Here is a 17,215-nt window from a genome sequence, read left to right as displayed (position 1 = left end):
GATTGCCCCATACAGAACCCTCTCATCCCACACCTGGATCCCTTCACACTAAGCCCCTCCAAACTTGGATCCTGCCGGGCTGAGCCGACCTGCCCACACCTGGTGTGCCTGGCATGGAGGGGCCGGCCCCTGGGATGTTTCTGGGGCAGGCGTGGCCCTTGCACTGTGTAAGAGTTGGGTGCAGCCTCACTACTGAGTCCGTGTCCCGGGGACTGGGGGTGGGGGTGGAGCTGCAGGGTGATCTCCCACCTTCATGGAGCCAGTGGGCTGTGCTCCCCACTGCCATGCCGAAGCCTCCACATTTATTGACAAGTAAAATTTGCAGAATTTTAAAGTACTGTGCACAGAATTTTTAAATTTTTGGCCCAGAAGAAGTAAATTATGCACCCATTCTGTTCTCATGACTGGAGAAATACTGTGATGTTGGGCCTGACCTACAAGTTATTTGGCAGAGCTGGAAGACATTATCATTGCTTCACCCTCCTAAGCACCACACAGAGGATATTGCTGTTTCTTCTCTGCTCCTTTTTCACATTCTTTTTTTTGCTTTGCTCATTCTCTGCTCCATTTCTCACCCTGTCTTTCTGCTTTGGATCTTGTCCCTTTACTCCTTTCACCACTCTCTCTCCTATGCAGAATGTTAACCCGATAACGTTCCACTTGAACCCACAGCGTTAAGTTAGGTAAAGTGTATTCATTCATCCTTAATGGGAATAAAAAACTTAGTTATGGGCTATATTATTACCAGGCCACTTGGATAAGGCCTTAGGGCCTGCTCCTGCTCAAGTCAATTGGCAAAACTCCCATTAACTTCATCGGGTGCATTAGCAGAGTCAAAAGAATGTATGTAATTAAAGTTGCCATGACACAGCTGGAATTGGGCTTGGTGAGGCTCCCACCAAACTGTTAATGGGTTACTACCAACATACTGAAATGTGTTCCCTGGATCTGCCCATTGCACTTGTCCTGTGAAGGCTGCTTGATTGTTGGTCTAGTACAATTACTGATTGCTCGTGTTTTATAGGGTATATTTCTATAGGCATATTATCTGACAGTTGAGTGGGTGCTGAAGTAATCTTGCTGCTGGCTGATGAGTGTATATTGTGTTTTTTATGTGACTTCTGTTCCCTCTCCTCTGGAAGGGTTTAGCAGTGATGGATTAGGTAGGGGAAAAACTTTGCATGCCTCTGGCTGAATAAAGCTGTTAGTGTGGACTCTTCTCGAGTTAAGAATCCTTCCAGTGACCTTACAGTGGGAAATCTCAAAAGAAATGGATCTCAGCCTGTGGGGCTGCAGTCCTCAGTGGACTGGGTCTTGCTCTATCTATTTAGGTACTTGTGGCCCTTATCAATGTTCTAACTAATCACCTCACAGTCATTAATAGACTTTTATCCCCAAAATCTGTTGAAGCAGAGAAGTACTCTCCCCACTTTACAGATGGACAACTGAGTCACAAGGTAAATTAATTTCAGGTTTCAGAGTAGCAACCGTGTTAGTCTGTATTCGCAAAAAGAACAGGAGTACTTGTGGCACCTTAGAGACTAACAAATTTATTTGAGCATAAGCTTTCATGAACTACAGCTCACTTCATCGGATGCAGGTAGATTAAGTGACTTGCCCAAGATTCTGCAGAAAGTCTGTGGTTGAACCATGAATTGAAACCAGGTCTCTTGAGGTCAGTGTCCTATCCACTAGACCAATATTTCTCAACCTGAGGGTCATGAAAGGCAATCAGAGTGGCATTGGCATTCAAAATTTTATCCTAAAGCAAAGAAAATTTTGCTCCTCCTCTTCTCGCACATGCTTACCCTTCAAGGTCAAGTATTCTGTCAACCTCTAAAGACACACACACACACACACACAAACTAAATAGGATTAGCATTATTATTGATTTTTTTAAATCTTCTATAGTAAATGTTAGAGGGTCACAGAAATTTTTGGCTTCAAATAAGGGGTTATCAACCCCAAATGGTTGAGAAAAAATATTCTTCCTATCCTGCCCTGCCTGATACACATAGAGAGAGAGAAGGTGGGTGAGGTAATATCTGTTATTGGACCAACTTCTGTTGGTGAGAGAGACAAGCTTTCAAGTTTACACAGAGCTCTTCTTCAGGTCTGGGCTGAAGAGCTCTGTGTAAGCTTGAAAACTTCTCTCTTTCACCAACAGAATTTGGTCCAATAATAGATATTGCCTCTCCCACCTTGTCTCTCTAATATCCTGGGACCAACAGGGCTACAACAACACTGCATGATACACATGTAGTCAGGAGACCGGCATTATGTTCCTCACTGTACCACAGACTTGCTGTGTGAGCTGCTGGAAGTCTAACCTGTCTATACCTCGATTTTCCTTATTTGTAACATGGGAATAATATTTCCCACCAGGCAGGGTCATTGTGAAGCCTAATTCTTATTTGTAAAGCTGTCATAAACATACAGCTAAAGGTAGCATAAAATCCCTCCTTCACTTGTAAATGGTTAAGAAGCTCAAATAACCTAGTTGGCACCTGACCAAAAAGACCAATAAGGGGAAAAGATACTTTCAAATCTGTGAGGGAAGGTGCTTTCTTTGTGTTCTCTCTGGCTCAGGGAGGAACCACAGCAGGGAAAATACACCTCCTAAAGCCATATCTGAACTAAGCATCTGTGATTACAAATTGTAAGTAATAGGAAGGAAATGCGTTAGATTATCTTTTGTTTAACTTGTGAATTTTCCCTGTGCTAAGAGGGAGGTTTATTCCTGGTTTGGGGTTTTTTTTGTAACTTTAGAGTTTTGCCTAGAGAGGAATCCTCTGTGTTTTGAATCTGATTACCCTGTAAAATTACCTTCCATCCTGATTTTATAGAGGTGCTTCTTTTATTTTGTTTTTATAATAAAGTTCTGTTTTTAAGAACCTGATTGGTTTTTAGTGTCCTAAAAACCCAAGAGTCTGGTCTGTGCTCACCTTGTTTACCTATCTGGTTGGTAGATTATTCTCAAGCCTCCCCAGGAAAGGGGGTGAAGGGCCTTGGGGAAATATGTTTGGGAAACAGGAACTCCAAGTGGTCCTTTTTCTTAATCTTTGTCTAACTCACTTGGTAGTGGCAGCAGTACTCATCCAAGGACAAGGAAGGATTTGTGCCTTGGGGAAGGTTTTAACCTAAGCTGGTAGAAATAAGCTTAGGGGGTCTTTCATGAGGGTCCCTACGTCTGTACCCTAGAGTTCAGAGTGGGGAGGGAACCCTGACAAAAGCACTTTGAGATAATTGGATAGAGAATACTATACAAGTGTGAATATTTATTTTATTAAGCAGGGTGGATCAGCATTCTTTGTTCTGTTTGATTTAGACAGAAAAGGGTCTCCTGGGTACTATCAAGAAAGCCTCAGTGCAAAAAGCAATCTTCCTGAGATCAGAGGGTAAGCAGAGTGCTGATCAGGTAGAGTGCCCAACACCTTAGAGATAATAAAGAATATATGGGACTAATTTACTACTAGAGCACCAGTAAAAAGCCAGACCCCCTCATATTTTCCTTCAAGTAGCTAAGAGGAGAGGGAAAGGGTGATTTAAATTAAATAAATGTTCTTGCTATGACAGGGTACAAGGATAGCAGAATAAAACAGAGCATAATCCCAAGGGACTGCACAAGATAAACAATGGATTTTTATACCAAGTGGGGATTCTCCCCTCTTTTCAGGAAGTAAGACTGGGAGGAGAAAGGAGATCCACACATGTCCTCTAAAGTACTGGAAGAACTGCTCTGAAGAATTCAGCAGTGTAGGTAGTGGGAAGAATAAACAGAAAATTAAGGAAAACCCAGATATTGCAGTAAGTTGTGTGGATGATGGAGGAAAGGTCATTAATAATAAGCTCTTATTAAGCACTTTAACTTTTTTAATTAGACTTCAGAGGCAATCCTGTCTATTGCAGACCGGTAAACCTAACTTCAGTACCAAGCAAATTGGTTGAAACTATAGTAAAGAACAGAATGATCAGACACATAGCTAAACACAATATGTTGGGAAAGCATCCACATGCCTTTTGTAAAGGGAAATCATGCCTCCCCAATCTATTAGAATTTTTTGAGGGTGTCAACAAACATGTGGACAGGGCTAATCCAGTGTATATAGTGTACTTGGATTTTCAGAAAGCCTTTGACAAGGTCTCTCACCAAGGCTGTTAAGCAAACTAAGCAGTTATGGGATAAAAGAGAAGGTGCTCTCATGGAACAGTAACTGATTAAAAGACAGGAAACAAAGGGTAGGAATAAATAGTCAGCTTTCAGAAGGGAGAGAGGTAAACAGCAGGGTCCCCCAAGAATCTGTAGTGGGGCCAGTGCTGTTCAACATAACTGTAAATGATCTGAAAAAGAGGGTGAACAGAAAGGTGCCAAAATTTGAAGATGATACAAAATTACTCAAGAAAGCTAAGTTCAAAGCTGACTACAAAGCACTACACAGGGATCTCACTAAACTGGATGACCAGGCAACAAAATGGCAGATGAAATTCAGTGATAAGTGCAAAGTAATGCACATTAGAAAAAATTTATGGGGTCTAAATTACCTGTTACCATTCAAGAAAGGGATCTTGGAGTCATTGGGGATAGTTCTCTGAAAATATCTGCTCAATGTGCACTGACAGTCAAAAGAGTTAATGTTAGGAACCATTACGAAAGGGATAGAAAATAAAACAGAAGATACTATAATGCCACTATATAACTCCATGATACACCCACACCTTAAATACTGTGTGCGGTTCTGGTCACATCTAAAAAAGATATATTAGAATTGGAAAAGGTACAGAGAAGGGCAATCAAAATTATTAGAAATATGGAACAGTTTCCATATGAGGAGAGATTTAAAAGAAGGGGACTGTTCAGCTGAGAAGAGGCAACTAAGGTGGGAAATGATAGAGGTCTACAAAATCATTAATGAGCTGGAGAAATTTAATAAGGAAGTGTTATTTATCCCTTCACACAGCACAACAACTAGGGTATGAAATTAATAGGTGTCAGGTTTAAAACAAACAAAAGGAAGTACTTCTTCACACAATGCACAGGCAACCTGTAGAATTTATTGCCATGGGATGTTGTGAAGGCCAAAAGTACAACTAGGTTCAAAAAAGAATTAGACAAGTTCATGGAGGATAGGTCCATCAATAGCTATTAGCCAAGATGCTCCAGGTATCCCTCAATGTTCAACTGCTAGGAGGTGGGACTGGACTGGGGTACAGGGGATGGATCACTTAAAATTGGCCTGTTCGTTCCCTCTGAAGCATCCGGCACTGGCCACTGCAGATGACAGGACACTGGACTAGATGAACCATTGGTCGGACCCAGTATGGCCAGTCTTACCAATAGCGCCACTTTACAGATGAGCAATCTAAGAGGCCACCCATCACCCGCTCCAAGGAACTAATTCCTGTGGCAACTCACGTCCCAGCATGGTATCAGCAGAAGACCTGCACTGCCAGAGTTCAGATTTAGATAAATAACATCCCCCCCCCCCTTCTTTTCTTCGGACGAGGCTCTCCGTCTCTCCCGCCCCCCTGTAGAGCCCAGGGCAGACAGGGGCCACGGGGAAGGGTTTTCACGCTGAGCAATGCCCTGCAGCAACAACGCATACGGGGGGCAAGGCCTAGCTCTGAGACACAAGGATGTGGTGGTGCTGCCAGACTTATGGGTCCCATCCTAGGGGCTTCGATCAGGCCCTCGCCCCAACAGCTCGGGGCCTAGCTGAGCCTTCCAAGGGCCCATGGCCAGGCGCAGCCTCAACCCACTCGGCCCCACGGCAGCGCAGGACGAGCCCAGGCGAGTGGAAAGGAAGCAGTGCATTGTGGGACACTGGGGGATATGCTGGGCGCCGAGCGGGGCTCGGTGCACTGTGGGAAATTGAGGGACTGACTGCGCTCGCGCGCTCTCTCTCCCCGACTTGGAATCAGCCTCGGGACTAGGGTGGTCTTTCTAGCTCGCGGCGCTCTTTGACGTCCTACAATGACGCGTGTTCTTTTCGTTTACGACAGCCCGGGTGGACTTTTGTGCTTTACGGCAACACTTGTCTTCCCTCACCGAGCGGAAACGGAACAGCCCTGTCTGCTTTTACGACAGTTCGTCCGGGGGCGGGCGCGGCGTGATGACGTCTGTGACTGTGCGCGCGCCGCCCAAGCCCAGTCTTTCCGGCAGCCGGCAGCCCCCGGCCCGCGCGCATCTGCCTCCATCGAGACCCGCGGGCCCCCGCAGGTGAGGGGGGGGGGCGCGCGCGCGCGCGCGCGCGGGGCCCCGCGGCTCGGAGTCTGCCGGGCCCGGATCCGGCCTGGACACGGGATCCCCCGGCCTGGACACGGGATCCCCCGGCCCAGAGGCCGCCGCCCGCGGGGAGACCAGGCCTCGCCGGGCCTGCTGGGGCCTCGGCCCGCGCGGCGTCTGCCCTGGCTGGGACAGAGGCCCGGCCTCCCCGCTGGGCTGCTCGGCTGGACCCTGGCTGCCGGGCACGGCTCCCGCACACGCCGAGCCGGGCCCTGCCGCGCCGCCGAGCCGAGTGACCATGTGCGGAGCGGGGCTGCTGGCTCGCCGCTTCTCGCTAACCTGCGGGACTCGCTGCTGCAGGAATTACCCGTGGCCCAGCATGTAGGCCCCGATCCTCGAAGGTTTAGGTGGTTAGCTCCCGCTGATTTGCGTGAGTGTTAGGTGCCTAAATACTTTTGAGGAACTGGGTCTTAGTGACACAGGATTAGACATTTCTGTGAATAAGGGTAGCTGCTTCTTTGACATTAGCTAGGACAATAAAGAACTATAAGGACAGCAGATCCCCAAGCATAAAGGCATAAAGTGGTCTCCAGCTGTGGTCAGAAAGAAACATCCATCAGGGAAAATAATTGTGCTATTATGCACAGTAAAGAGAGATATTAAACATTTTTTTCTGGGGCTTTTTATATTGTCATTGGCAGAGGCAGGTTACTTGACTATTGATTTTTTTTTTATTTTATTTTTTTTTTGTCTAACAATTCAGTTGATAAGATTCTTACAAAGGAAAGTAATTATTACATTACATACGGACAATGCTGTCAGAGCTCCTGAGACTTTCACCTTTTCCTTGACCCCAGAAATTCTGGGCAATGACCCTGACCCTGGAAACTTTTCTGTGTGTGTGGCCTCAATAAAAATGGTGCTGCCTTCTCTTGTCTTTTGAATAGGCATCATTGCCCAGTCACTGTCAGATGAAGTTTCCCAGCAGCCTTATCTTCAGTCTTGTAGGGCTAAAATGTTCCTAACACTTGACCACCCCCATCCCCTTTTTTTTTTTTTAAAGGATTTTACAAGATGGCTAAATTCATGACGCCTGTGATCCAGGACAACCCCTCAGGTTGGGGTCCATGTGCTGTTCCTGAGCAGTTCAAAGATATGCCATATCAGCCCTTCAGCAAAGGAGATCGTCTGGGAAAGGTACCTGTGCTAATGCTACTAAATTAATCACTGGAGCAATCAGTTAATGCCCATGTATTCATCTGCGTGGCAATTCCTGTTAGCTGTTCTTGTCATATGGGCTGTCTGAGTCCTGTACTTTTCCCTACAGTGCCCCCACATGCACACTCACACATACCATTGGTGCTCCGCTACTTATAGCTTCCTTTTCCCATATTGCAGGTGCTGCAAGAAGTGGTATATGAACCATGACCTCTTGATAGTGTGTGTATGCAGAGCAGGGAGTTTGAAAGAATATTGATAGTTATAAGATGATTGTAAGGTAGGCTCTGGAACATAAAGCACTAATTTCTCTCAATGAGTGGCATCTGGATTAAGAGATTGTGGAGAGCGAGTTTAAAATGTTGGTTGACACACGCTCATCAACTTTTCCTCGTTTTTTTTATTAGGTTGCAGACTGGACAGGAGCCACTTATCAGGACAAAAGATACACAAGTAAGTGCTATTTTGGTGGCTGCTCTTGTCTGAGATACTTCACGTGAGGTTTCTTCTGTCATCATCGATGCTTCCTTCCCTCATCGCTGTCTTTAGTAGTGTCTATGAAACCTATGTCCTACAGATCTCCACCAAGTGAGAGAAGTTTCTTGAACTCAGAAGTGTGCCCTACCCTTGGAGAGAGACACCTGGGGCTGTCTCCATCCTTAGGGGTTTCTCCTGGCTTTGAGCTTCCTTGTGAAAAGGAACTTGTCTGGGAGGATGGGGGACCCTCCCACAATGGACTGCTCTAAGAGAAAAGCCCTACCTCTGATTTCAAGCTCGGGTGAGCCAACAGACAGGGTAGGCGTGCTAACGCTGAGCTCTTCTCATGAGGCATGGTTTACAAACCAGCAGTAAGCTAATTTGGGTCATTGTGTCCTCAGATAAGTACTCATCGCAGTTTGGTGGGGGAAGCCAGTATGCGTATTTTCATGAGGAGGATGAGACCAGCTTCCAGCTTGTGGACACAGCACGTACACAGAAGACGGCATACCAAAGGAATCGTATGAGATTTGCACAGGTATCTTGCACATTTCCTGAACCCTTTCTGAAACAGTGGAATTGCTGTAAAGGTATCATTTATAACCTGAACATCCCTTCCCTTCTCTTCCTCATTCTCAGAGGAACCTTCGGCGAGACAAGGACCGCCGGAACATGCTTCAGTTCAACATGCAGACCCTGCCTAAGAGCGCCAAACAGAAGGAGAGGTGAGGGCCCCAAACCTGAACTCTCTGCTGGTATTGGATCTCTGATCAGGTGTCTAGGTTTGCTAACTGGCTTCTGTCAATTGAGTTTTTGTAACAAAAACCCAAGACTTCCAAGACAGGTCTTTTGCTAGGCTCTGCTGTGGTTTGAAGTAATGGTTTCATGTGATGATTGTGGAACCAACAGGGTTTTCTAAGCCAAACTCAGGAAAATAAATTACTGTTGTAAAAGCAGCATGTGCACCTTCTAAGAGCTGTAGTGCAATCTTCAAAGGCTGGGTTGTCCAACTGCTGTTGCCATTTTCAAAGAGTCATTGAGAGCATACAGTGCCTCAGCCTGCTGTGGGGTCCAGTAGTTCAGCAGATGCTCTGAGTGGCTTGGGACTTGAGAGCCCAGTGGTTTCAGCAGTGACTTGTGAAGATGGGAGTGCTGGGGACACGCTGATGGAACTGTGTCTCATGAGGTTGTCACATTCCTCTATTTACAGAGACCGTCTACGTCTACAAAAGAAATTTCAGAAGCAGTTTGGAGTGAGGCAGAAATGGGACCAAAAATCACAGGTAAAGTAACTGATTTTTAACTGTGCTGTTTGATCAGTTCCTCTGGCTGCTCTTATTATACAGACTTCAGTGTACCCTGTTCCCTGTGGTAGCATTCCTCTAACACCCTCCTCCTGCTGCTGTGCTCACACGAATCCTGATGTGCTGTGTCTCTTCCTTTCTTTCTTTGTCCATATGCCCTTCCTCTGGCCACACAGCAGAAGCCTCGCGACTCCTCTGTTGAAGTTCGCAGTGACTGGGAGGTGAAGGAGGAGATGGATTTCCCTCGGCTGATGAAGATGCGCTATCTGGAGGTGTCAGAGCCACAGGACATGTGAGTTCAAGACAACTGAGGCCCCTGTGGGTATTTATTTTGACATAATCTGTGTGTGGAAAGGGATGGGTACTGGCTTGTGATCTAGTTTTATGAAGTTCCTTTTGGGGGAGGTGCACAAAGTCAGTAGAAATACTCTTGCCAATCACTGTGGCTCCCTGGCACTCTGAGATGGGGTTATTTGTGCTGGTGTCTCATGACTACTTACTCGTTATGTCTGCAGAGAGTGCTGTGGCGCCTTGGAATATTATGACAAAGCCTTTGACCGCATTACCACAAGGAATGAAAAGTCCTTGCGGAGCATCAAGCGCATCTTTCACACTGTCACCACTACTGATGACCCAGTCATTCGCAAGGTATTATTGTCCTTCCTGCCCATCAGCTCACAAGATACACTAGTATGTATATTACTGTGTGGTATTTTTTGGACCGTGCGGTTCCCTGTCTGTCCTAAGCCAAGGGGTCCAAGATGGTCCTGCTTCCTGGAGTGAGAAGAGATCAACAGAAATATCCCAGGACCCCGCTCTTTAGACAGTAGAAATTTGTGATCTCCATACCAAAGGGAATGGTATTGGCCAAGGCAGAACTGATTAACACATGGATAGATATCAGCCAAAGGAAAGCCCTATTGTGGATGGGCAGATAGGCAGACCTACAGGCAAGAAGGATGAAGGAGAAGAGAAATGTCAGGGTCACAGATCTGATTCCCAAGATTTCTGGTCTTGAGAGGAAAGGATAATTCTTAGTGTTGCTGAAGTCAGGGACAGAGGATGAAGAACTTATTCTCTTCCTTGCAGATGCAGATATCCCTTCTCTGTTATAAGTTCTGTCTTTTTTCCCCAACTTGTTGGGGCATTTTCAGGGCTGGATTTTCTGGGCAGCATTTGGCTGACCAACTTGTTGAATGAGTTCAGGTAGGATCAGTGGCATTTGACACGTTTGTGTCCAGATGTCATTGGTGTGCGTCAGAGTCTTGTATCAGCCCAGCCTCCAGAGTCTAGAAGAAGGGAATCAGCGTCTGGTTTGCTAAGGCTGCAGTTTACTTTTGGGTGGTGGGGAGAAGAATGTATGCTGTCTTCACTCACATTCTTCCCTCTGTCTGCAGCTGGCGAAGACCCAGGGAAATGTGTTTGCCACAGACGCCATCCTGGCCACACTGATGAGCTGTACTCGCTCTGTGTATTCCTGGGATATCATTGTCCAGAGAGTTGGATCCAAGCTCTTCTTTGACAAGAGGGACAATTCTGACTTCGGTGAGGAGGTTGCTAGGATCAAGGTTGGGCAAGGGAACAAATTACAGCTTTCTGCATTTAGTGTTCCTTGTCCCCTTTAAGTCAATATTACCTCTCAAGTGTCCACACTGTGTCTGAAACAACCCAACAGCTGCACTACTTGCATGTGCTTTGAACAGATTTGGTGCACAGTATGAGGCTTGAGTGCCCTTTTCAGAGGGGTAACTATCCTCCTGATGATCGTTTGAACTTGACTCTTTTCCCAGACCTGCTGACAGTGAGCGAAACTGCTAATGAACCACCACAGGACGAGGGCAACTCCTTTAATTCACCTCGCAACCTAGCCATGGAAGCAACCTACATCAACCACAACTTCTCCCAGCAATGTCTGAGAATGGTAAGAGGCAAGTGGGCTTAGCAAGGCCTGTCACGCAGACAGTACTGTGGAAGACTGAGTCTGCAGGTCTGGAACTTACTATTAATATCGGTGCTGGAGCAGCCTCTTATTAGAGCGACAGGCACCTCTATTTGCAGTGTTACTTTACATATAAATCATTCCAGTTCTGGATGTGTGGATTAACTTTGTGCAGGTGGGGGGGTTTGTAGAGAGAACACCCCTCTTCTTCTTCATGGAGCATTCCATAAAGAGGAAATCCCACCCCATCACTGAACCAGTCAGGATTGTGACAGCACTGAGGCAAATTAAAAGGCTCTGTGGAATGCTGGATGCTGATTGGCTGAGGGAAAGAGTCTTTAGTTCCAAGGGCAGATGGAAGGTGAGTGGCTGCTGGTGATGTGGACATATTGGAGAAAGTCCAGAGAAGAGCCACAAAAATGATTAATAGGTCACATTTTTCAGACCATAAGGAAAGATGGGGGGTGTGGAATGGATTTGTTTAGTCTGGAAAAGAGAGAACTGACAGGGGACAAAGTTTTCAAGTACATAACAGGTTGTTATAAAAAGGAAGGTGATAAATTGTTCTCCTTCACCACAGAAGACAGTACAAGAAGTAGTGGGCTTAAATTGCAGCAAGGAAGATTTAAGGTTAGACGTTAAGAATAACTTCCTGTCAGGGTAGTTAAGCACTGCAACAAATTACTTAAGGAGGTTGTGGAATCTCCGTCATTGGGGGTTTTTAAGAACAGGTTAGACAAACACCTGTCAGGGATAGTCTAATCTAGATAATACTTAGTACTGCCTCAGAGCAGGGGACTGGACTAGGTGACCTATTGAGGTCCCTTCTGGTCCTACATTTCTATGATTTTATTATTCATATCTATGATTGTGTTTCTGATTAGCTGCCTTAATTCTCTCAAGTTGTTGGGCTTCTCGTGATCTGTCCTGGCTTTCTCTGCAGGGGAAGGAAAAATACAAGTTTCCCAACCCAAACCCATTTGTGGAGGATGACATGGATAAGAACGAAGTGGCCTCTGTTGCGTACCGGTGTGTTGTTTGCTTCAAGCATGTGTATAGGTTTGGGGAGGGAGGTTCAGAAGGGGGTGGAGTGTGACTTCTATTAACAGCTTGCTAGTGGTAGTGTGACTAAAGCTTTATTTCCCAGGGGCATTGCCACACTGTGATGTGAGAGATTCTGGGACTTATGCTTCAGGGTGGTATCTCTCACCTTCATACTGGGTTTGAAAGGAGCGGGGTGAAATCCTCACTGTGGGCCGATAGGGGAGGAAGGGTCTGGCTTTTGTGACTGCTTAAGTGGATCCAGGAGTGGGGGTGGAAAATAACACAGCAGATTCTTTGCTTGCAGGTACCGAAGGTGGAAACTGGGAGATGACATAGACCTGATTGTCCGCTGTGAACACGACGGAGTGATGACAGGAGCTGGCGGAGAAGTATCATTCATCAACATCAAAACACTGAACGAATGGGATTCCAGGGTGAGGAAGAACCAGATACCAAACCTCTCTAGGTCCTCCATTGCTGTCTGATGTACCAGGTACAGCAGGCAAGACGTGAGACAAGCCTCTTGCGTCACCCCATGTGTCTGTTATGTCATTACATCCCATCAGAAAACAGTGACTGCGGAGGACCATCAGTGCCAGCTAAACTGACTCCGTGTCTCCCAAGTGCTGGGTAGTCTGTTTGAACCCTCTTCCAGGCTCCTGCATTTCATGTGATAGCCAGTCCGATGGAGCTCTCCCTTGACTTTTTTCCCCGGCCAGCACCCTGTATACTGGCCAGTACGTATCACTCCCTCCAGAATCAAGGAGTCCTTTTAAGCCTCCCATCTCTTCTCTGCATAGTATAATTGGGTAGCTCGCAGGTGATCCCTATATGTTCTCATCATAGTTGCAGAGATAATTACACCCATGGCTTGTTGACTGTCAGTTTGACCTCTCTTTTCAGCATTGCAATGGAGTGGACTGGCGTCAGAAGCTAGATTCTCAGAGAGGAGCTGTGATTGCCACCGAGCTGAAAAACAACAGTTACAAATTAGCCCGTTGGACGTGTTGTGCACTGCTGGCTGGATCGGAGTATCTTAAACTTGGGTGAGACCAATATAGGATTTGTCTGTCAAGTACCTTCTGAATGCTTTTGCTGTCGTGTGGTGGTATATATGTATGGGAGAGCTGGTTTTAGGAGCAGAATTCCCTCCCATTTTTATTCCGTTTGGCAAACCAAAACCTACTTTTGAATATATTTTAGCATTGGTGACTGGGGCAGAATGGGGTACAATGCAGACTGTTGTTTGAGGCAAGCTGCTTCCCCACAATGTCCTGCTGACTGACCACCTGTACATGTGACAGTGGAGTTCATTCTCCATGGCCCATTCAGTTCTTGGCTTGTCTGCTGAACATAGGACATAATTATAGTGGTTAATGTGGTGACCCGTTTAGATCTTGACTGAGACTCCTGGCACATCGTCGAGAGATGTATTGGCGGGGGATCTGTGACTTGAACCTGGCAACTTAAAAGTGAATGGCCCTATGTCCCATTACTGATCTCCTGAGCAATCCACTCCTGATATTAGCCTCTCCTTCTTCCAGTCCCCAAAGCACCTTAGCCAAGTGGCTTTTTCCTTGTTTATTTCAAAATGTTGGCACAGAGTTGATGCAGTTCTCTTAATTGGAACCCCCCTCTGCTGGCCAGCCGACCTAGTCAGTTGCACAACAGAAGCTTTGGGTGCTGGTTTGTACCATGTATATTTCTCTTTCATTGACATTTTAAATCAACTTTGTTGCTGCGACACACTTTCTCGAACACTTTTTTCATCTCTGGTGACTGGGTGTTTAAAATAAGATGCTTGATATTTCAAATCTAGCTTCTTTGCCATCTCTCTGGTTTCAGTCCACTTGATGTGATGTGCAGCTGCCTCAGACTAATTTGTTGTTTGAATCAGAACTCCCTGCTAAGGACTCTATTGTTAAATCTCTGTCTTTCCTGTTTGTGGGACCTGGGAATCATCTCCTTTATCACCTCTTTTGTTTTGGACGATGGAAGTGTAGTTCCTGCTCTCTTTGGCTTAGCAACCCTATCCGTTTTACTCTGGCCTGGTCTACATTACGGAGTTAGATTGACATAAGGCATCTTATGACCTAACTCTGTAAGCATCTACATTACAATGTAGCTCCCAGTGATGTAAATCCACCACTGTGTCAACTTAATAACTCTACCTCCGTGACAGGTGTAGTAGTTAGGGTGACATAGTGTCCATGCAGACACTGCGTTACTTACGTTGCCTCACCTGGGACTCACACCTGGAGCCCCCCTGCTGCCGGGGACTGACAGCCCAAGCTGTGAGCCTCGGCGGCAGGGGGGCTCCAAGCTGTGAGCCTGCGGGGCGGCGGGACTCCAGTCATCAGTGCCCCACACAGTTAAGTCAATGGAAGCACTCCTGATGAGGACACACACTGCTGACAGAAGGACTTTTGTGTTTTGTGAAACACTGCTTTAATTACTGCAGTGGCTGTACACTGACTTGACTTAATTTGGTAGTGTAGACAAGCCCTCAGTTACTGTCTGAGACACAGGATTGGCTCCCAAGAAGGGAGTCCTGTCCATTTTCCCCTTTGAAGTGGGGGGTGTTGATTCCTGCAGCTCAGCCCAGAAGTTAAAATCTAAGTGATCACCTCATTTTGGTGACTTCCCTATGAAGTCTGGGCTGGGGCATTGAATTTCCTGACCTTTTTTGCCTTTCCTCCCCAGGTACGTGTCCCGTTACCACGTAAAGGACTCTGCACGCCACGTGATCTTGGGCACACAGCAGTTCAAGCCGAATGAGTTTGCCAGCCAGATTAACCTGAGTATGGAGAACGCATGGGGCATCCTGCGCTGTGTCATTGATGTCTGCATGAAACTAGATGAGGGCAAATACCTCATCCTCAAAGACCCCAACAAGCAAGTGATCCGGGTTTACAGTCTCCCTGATGGCACCTTCAGCTCCGATGAGGAGGATGATGATGAAGAGGAGGAGGAGGAAGAGGAAGGTCTGTAGAATGCTCAGTGGCGCTGGTGCTCAGTGACTGAGGCCTGAGAGAAAGGGGGTAATGTAACTGGGGGATTAGATCTCAGAATTTCCAAGCTGCCTATCAAGGTGAGAGGTGGTGTGTGGAGAGTACGGTCACTGTGGATCTTTCGATCAGTGGTGAAAGCAGAGTAAACCTGTTAACTACTCCCAGAGACTGGAAGACTAATGAAATAAATACAAAGGAATCTAGAGAGATCTAAAAACATGAGAAAAGAGTTGCAACGAGTCTCACATGCGGGGAGGGGCGGGGATTAATTCATCTGAGAGGAAAACATATTCTGAAACCCTGAGTAGAAGGGGGAGTAACTTGGAAAGGAAAGCTCAGCTCAGTAATACTGTGACATTGGGGGGGGGGGGTGGTAGGGACTGATTTCAGCACAAATGGCAGGTGCTCAGTGCTACTGAGAATCAAGCCACTATCATGACATTTAGATAAAGAGGAGCAAATCCAAAGTGAGACATTAAAAATGAGCGGCTAGACCAATTAAGCTAATGAGTCCATTTCAAATGGATGACTGGAAAGTGAGTGTGGGTGCACTAGTCATGCAGACTGGGATACTTTCTACAATGAAGGAAAATCCTGGGGCAAGTGCTGGCTCGCCTCCCCACTACCTGAAACAATCCCTGATCCCTGGCATGTGCCCCTCATGTTCTATCTCCACTGTGGGAGGCAAGCCGACTTGAAGCTCATGTTCATGGGATGTTAAAAAGGTGTGAATGCTGTTTTAAGCTCTTCGTAGACTTGGGCAGATCTGTTGGACTTGGATCTGTTCACTATTTGAAGGTTTTCTGAACAGTCATAATACCTAAAGACTTTTTTTTAATTAAATTTTTTAAGATTCTCAAGTGAATCACGCAGCAACAAAAATAATTTGTAGCAATTTATGTGGTCGTGTTGTTTTGTTGTAGATGTGGCCCTAATGAACAGTCTTGTACTGGGTGAAAAGGGCAGGCAAGATTGCGCCATGAAGAGTAAAAGATATTTTGTTGTTGTTGTTGTGGCATTTTCTCAGGGGAGGGGGTGTCTGCTGCTTCACATTGTCCCACCACAACCTCTTTTCTCTCTTTCAGAGGAAGAGAGCTAAACCCTGTGGTCAGGGAGCAGGGGCTTCAGTGACCAAACGCTCGTCCCACCCCTGTGTTGTTGTGGGTGGAATCTTAGCTGAACCTTTGCACCGTGCTCATTTACAAGTTTAATTAACAGAATAAAGAGTTTTGTTCTGTTTAATGAGTTTGTTGTTCATTGTCTTATGGATAAATATACTGTACACCGAAACCTACCTTACAAATGTGGTGTGAAAAGAAACCCTGGGAGGAAAGCAGCTGTTGAAATGGCAGGTGAGCTGTTGTAATAAAGTATGCTACTTTACAAAAAGTTTACCACCTCCAACTATTTTGTATGTCTTCTCTGCCACCATTTTGTGCTAATGTTTTCCTGCTTCACCCAGTTGGGAAGAGGTAAGTATTCTTCTCTACTGCAGTAAAGGAAATAGAGGTTAAACAGTTTTTCCTCTTCTCCCGGGTACAATGAGTGGTGATATCAGAGACCTCAGTGCATCTGAAATATGTGTAATTATTGGTATCCCTTTCTGACTGACAGCACGCTGGTATAGAGCCACAATGAGTATTAGCTCCTCTGACAGCTTGTAGTTTGGAACATCAAAAAGTGCCCTAGGTTGGAGTTTCTCCCATGAAGGAATTCCCAATCAAGCTAATGTAGATGTCTCAGTTCTGCAGAGGGGGGTGGTACTAATAGTTTTGGCAGGCTGAACTGGTTGGATGAGGGTACTGCAGGGTTTTCTCTATCCCACCAAAAAGAACAGGAGGACTTGTGGCACCTTAGAGACTAACACATGTATCTGAGCATAAGCTTTTGTGAGCTACAGCTGTAGCTCACGAAAGCTTATGCTCAGATAAGTTTGTTAGTCTCTAAGGTGCCACAAGTCCTCCTTTTCTTTTTGCGAATACAGACTACCACGGCTGCT

At 46.1% G+C, this 17,215-nt stretch overlaps 1 protein-coding gene across 2 annotated transcripts; it reads left to right on the top strand.

Moving 5' to 3' along the window:
- The first annotated feature begins 6,062 nt into the window (after window positions 1–6,062).
- On the top strand, window positions 6,063–16,458 carry EIF3D (eukaryotic translation initiation factor 3 subunit D). Of its 2 annotated transcripts, none has more exons than XM_084617322.1 (15): window positions 6,063–6,217; window positions 7,287–7,420; window positions 7,849–7,894; window positions 8,320–8,456; window positions 8,558–8,643; window positions 9,129–9,201; window positions 9,402–9,514; window positions 9,738–9,870; window positions 10,620–10,767; window positions 11,013–11,143; window positions 12,105–12,190; window positions 12,510–12,639; window positions 13,109–13,251; window positions 14,909–15,189; window positions 16,302–16,458. In XM_084617322.1, the coding sequence occupies exons 2-15, from the start codon at window positions 7,298–7,300 to the stop codon at window positions 16,313–16,315; spliced, it is 1,644 nt and encodes a 547-aa protein (XP_084473448.1). In that variant the 5' UTR covers window positions 6,063–6,217; window positions 7,287–7,297; the 3' UTR covers window positions 16,316–16,458. The 2 variants fall into 2 exon arrangements, with proteins under 2 accessions (XP_084473448.1, XP_084473447.1); XM_084617321.1 differs by having other exon boundaries at window positions 9,399–9,514.
- Window positions 16,459–17,215: the final 757 nt, after the last annotated feature.

This window comes from Lepidochelys olivacea (genome assembly GCF_965140295.1).
Source record: "Lepidochelys olivacea isolate rLepOli2 genome assembly, chromosome: 1".
In the NCBI taxonomy this organism is placed as follows: domain Eukaryota; kingdom Metazoa; phylum Chordata; order Testudines; family Cheloniidae; genus Lepidochelys; species Lepidochelys olivacea.
Note: the sequence above shows the minus strand (reverse complement) of the source record. Positions and strands in the feature narration are given on the sequence as shown.